At 36.2% G+C, this 3081-nt stretch overlaps 1 protein-coding gene across 2 annotated transcripts in view; it reads left to right on the top strand.

Annotated features, from left to right (window-relative positions):
* Window positions 1-3081, top strand: part of LOC101490154 (nucleolar protein 56) — a 3395-nt gene extending 314 nt beyond the window's left edge. Inside the window, exons 2-9 of one of the 2 annotated variants that reach the window (XM_073363778.1) lie at window positions 2-261; window positions 860-1074; window positions 1189-1346; window positions 1439-1626; window positions 1714-1966; window positions 2161-2309; window positions 2399-2533; window positions 2655-3081. In XM_073363778.1, coding sequence (XP_073219879.1) covers window positions 57-261; window positions 860-1074; window positions 1189-1346; window positions 1439-1626; window positions 1714-1966; window positions 2161-2309; window positions 2399-2533; window positions 2655-2923 — 1572 coding nt within the window. In that variant the 5' untranslated portion in view covers window positions 2-56 and the 3' untranslated portion in view covers window positions 2924-3081. Of the gene's footprint in view, window position 1; window positions 262-859; window positions 1075-1188; window positions 1347-1438; window positions 1627-1713; window positions 1967-2160; window positions 2310-2398; window positions 2534-2648 lie in introns of both variants that reach the window. The other variant, XM_073363777.1, reaches the window with a different exon arrangement.

The raw sequence follows: 3081 nt of genomic DNA, 5'->3' as shown, positions 1-3081 counted from the left end.
TCCCTCACTCTCACTTTTTTAGGGTTTTTTTCTCTCTCTCTTTCTTGCGGCCAACAATGGCTCTGTTTCTTCTCTTCGAAGCCGCTAATGGTTACGCCTTGTTCGAAGCTCACGGTATTGACGAGATCGGTCAGAACACCGAAGCTGTTAGGAACTCCGTTACGGATTTGAATAGGTTCGGTAAAGTTGTTAAGCTTCGCTCTTTCAACCCTTTCACCTCTGCTCTTGATGCACTCGAACAAGTTAACGCCGTCACCGAAGGTAATAGATTAACCAAACACACTCGTTTCACTCTTAATTTGGTTTTACGAGAATGTTTATTTTTTTCTTACATGTTAGTTTATGTTGTGATTTAAGTGGTACTAATTTAATTCAATCAATTTTTATTTGGTTTAGGTGTATTTTTTTGTTATGTCTTTTGCTTGTTCTGTTATTACGTTTTGAATGTTTGCTAATACATAAACTATGGCGTGAATCGTCTTTTATAAAGTTTTAGCTTTTCATGTTATATTGGTGTTTGTGTCACCCCTGTTTTTTCTAGTTACACCCAAATACTTGAACTTAATCGACCAACCTGAACTTAGTTTTTTCCAGTCATATTTGTTTTTCATGTTATATTTGTTTTTTCCAGTTACACCTAATATGTGATCTAACTTAGTTGACGCAGGTATATTGAATCTAACTGTGAAAAATAGGGGTGATACTAGCAAAAGTATTAATGTTATTGAGGCTGTTTTTTATGCCGTGGATGAAACCTTTTTAATACGCTTATGTTGGCTGGTGCTATGCTTTTAGTGAAGTTGAATGAGTATATTTGATTTTTGTTAGTTGCTCAATTTGTTATTTGTTTGTTGTTTAGGTGTTATGACTGACGAGCTAAGGACTGTTTTGGAGACTAACTTACCTAAAGTGAAGGAAGGTAAAAAGCCAAAGTTCTCATTAGGTGTAGCTGAATCTAAGCTTGGTTCACAGATCCATGACGTGACTAAAATTCCATGCCAATGTAACGAGTTTGTGGGCGAACTTCTTCGTGGTGTCAGGCAACATTTTGTTGATTCTGTTGGTGATCTCAAGGTTAACATTTATGTTGTCCTTTTTTTGTTTGTTTTACTCATCAGATCCCCATTTGCGTTGTGCCCAAATTGATTGGCTTTTTTAATTTTTCTTTTCTCCTTTTGAATTTAATAGCCAGGAGATTTGATAAAAGCACAACTTGGTCTGAGCCACAGTTACAGCAGAGCAAAGGTGAAATTCAATGTTAATCGGGTTGACAATATGGTCATTCAAGCAATCTTTCTTCTTGATACTCTTGATAAGGATATCAATTCATTCTCCATGAGAGTCAGGTAGTATGAGCTTAAAATGAAAACTCAATCAAATATGCATTTTTACCTCTTCAGATAATTAACGAACCTATTGATTCATCAATTCTGTGCAGAGAGTGGTATTCGTGGCATTTTCCTGAACTGGTGAAAATTGTAAATGATAATTATCTGTATTGCAAAGTGGCAAAATTTATTGAGGACAAATCAAAGTTGTCTGAAGACAAGCTTGAAGGCTTAACTGACCAAGTTGGAGATGAAGATAAAGCAAAGGAGATTATTGAAGCTGCCAAAGCCTCCATGGGTATGTATAATCTCGTATTTTTGCATTCAGCTTTTGTTGCATTCTCTTTCTTTTTTTTTTCTAAACCTTTTCTCTTGAATTTTTCAGGACAGGATTTGTCCCCTGTTGACTTGATCAATGTTCATATGTTTGCACAGAGGGTGATGGACCTATCTGATTACAGAAGAAGATTGTATGATTACCTGACCACTAAAATGAATGACATTGCACCAAATTTGGCTTCTTTAATTGGTGAAGTTGTTGGTGCACGTTTAATTTCCCATGCTGGTAGCCTCACAAATTTAGCCAAGTGCCCCTCTTCAACTCTTCAGATTCTTGGTGCAGAAAAGGCTTTGTTCAGGTTTTAAGCTCCTCCTCTTGTTTTGAAGTTTAGTTTTTAAGTTTGAACTGCTTATTTTTCAGGGAAACTAGTAGTTTTCATTTGTAAAACTGTGCGTGTGTGTGTGTGTCTGTGTGTTTTGTCAGAACAATTTACACGGTTATTGTTGTGTTCTCTCATTGTTACTATATAAATTATTTTCCTGCTTTATTCAGGGCATTAAAAACAAGAGGAAACACTCCCAAATATGGTCTGATATTCCACTCTTCTTTTATTGGTCGAGCTTCTGCCAAAAATAAGGGCCGAATGGCTCGCTATCTTGCAAACAAGTGCTCAATTGCATCACGGATAGACTGCTTTTCTGGTTTGTTACTAGCACAGTAATTTTTTTTTATCAATCTCTCTTCCCCTAATATTTTAGCATATATATCATACTTCTGCTGTGTTGTGCAGAAAACGGTAGTACGATATTTGGGGAGAAACTCCGTGAGCAAGTTGAGGAGCGACTTGACTTTTATGATAAGGGAGTTGCCCCTCGCAAGAACATAGATGTCATGAAATCTGCTATTGAAATTGCTGATAACAAAGGTATGGATTCTCGAGGAGACCTGCTGCCCCCATATCAATTTCTTAAGTTTAGTATGAATTCTGTTTTAACTTGTCAATCACAGTGCTTTTAGCTGATTATTATAAATTGTTGTAGATACAGAAATGGAAACAGAAGAAGCTTCAGCCAAGAAATCCAAGAAGAAGAAGCAAAAAGCCACAGATGAGGATGACATGGCTGTAGATAATGCTGCAGAAGTTACAAATGGTGATGCAACGGAGGATCATAAATCAGAAAAGAAGAAAAAGAAGAAAGAAAAGAGAAAAGTAGACCTAGAGGTTGAAACCCAGGATCCTTCTGTAGATGAAGGTGCCAATGGGGATTCAAGTAAGAAGAAGAAAAAGAAATCCAAAAGGATGGATGTCGATTAAACTACTATGATTGTTGTTTTACTTGTTGTAGTTGATATGTTGCAGTTTTGGATAATGTTACATTATAGTTTGCTTGGAACTTCTAACAGTTACTGCACATGTCTTGACAATTGTTGATTGCTTTTGTTTTATTTATTTAGCCTACAAATTTTGTCCTA

This window comes from Cicer arietinum, chromosome 7, assembly GCF_000331145.2.
Source record: "Cicer arietinum cultivar CDC Frontier isolate Library 1 chromosome 7, Cicar.CDCFrontier_v2.0, whole genome shotgun sequence".
Lineage (NCBI taxonomy): Eukaryota > Viridiplantae > Streptophyta > Magnoliopsida > Fabales > Fabaceae > Cicer > Cicer arietinum.
Note: the sequence above shows the minus strand (reverse complement) of the source record. Positions and strands in the feature narration are given on the sequence as shown.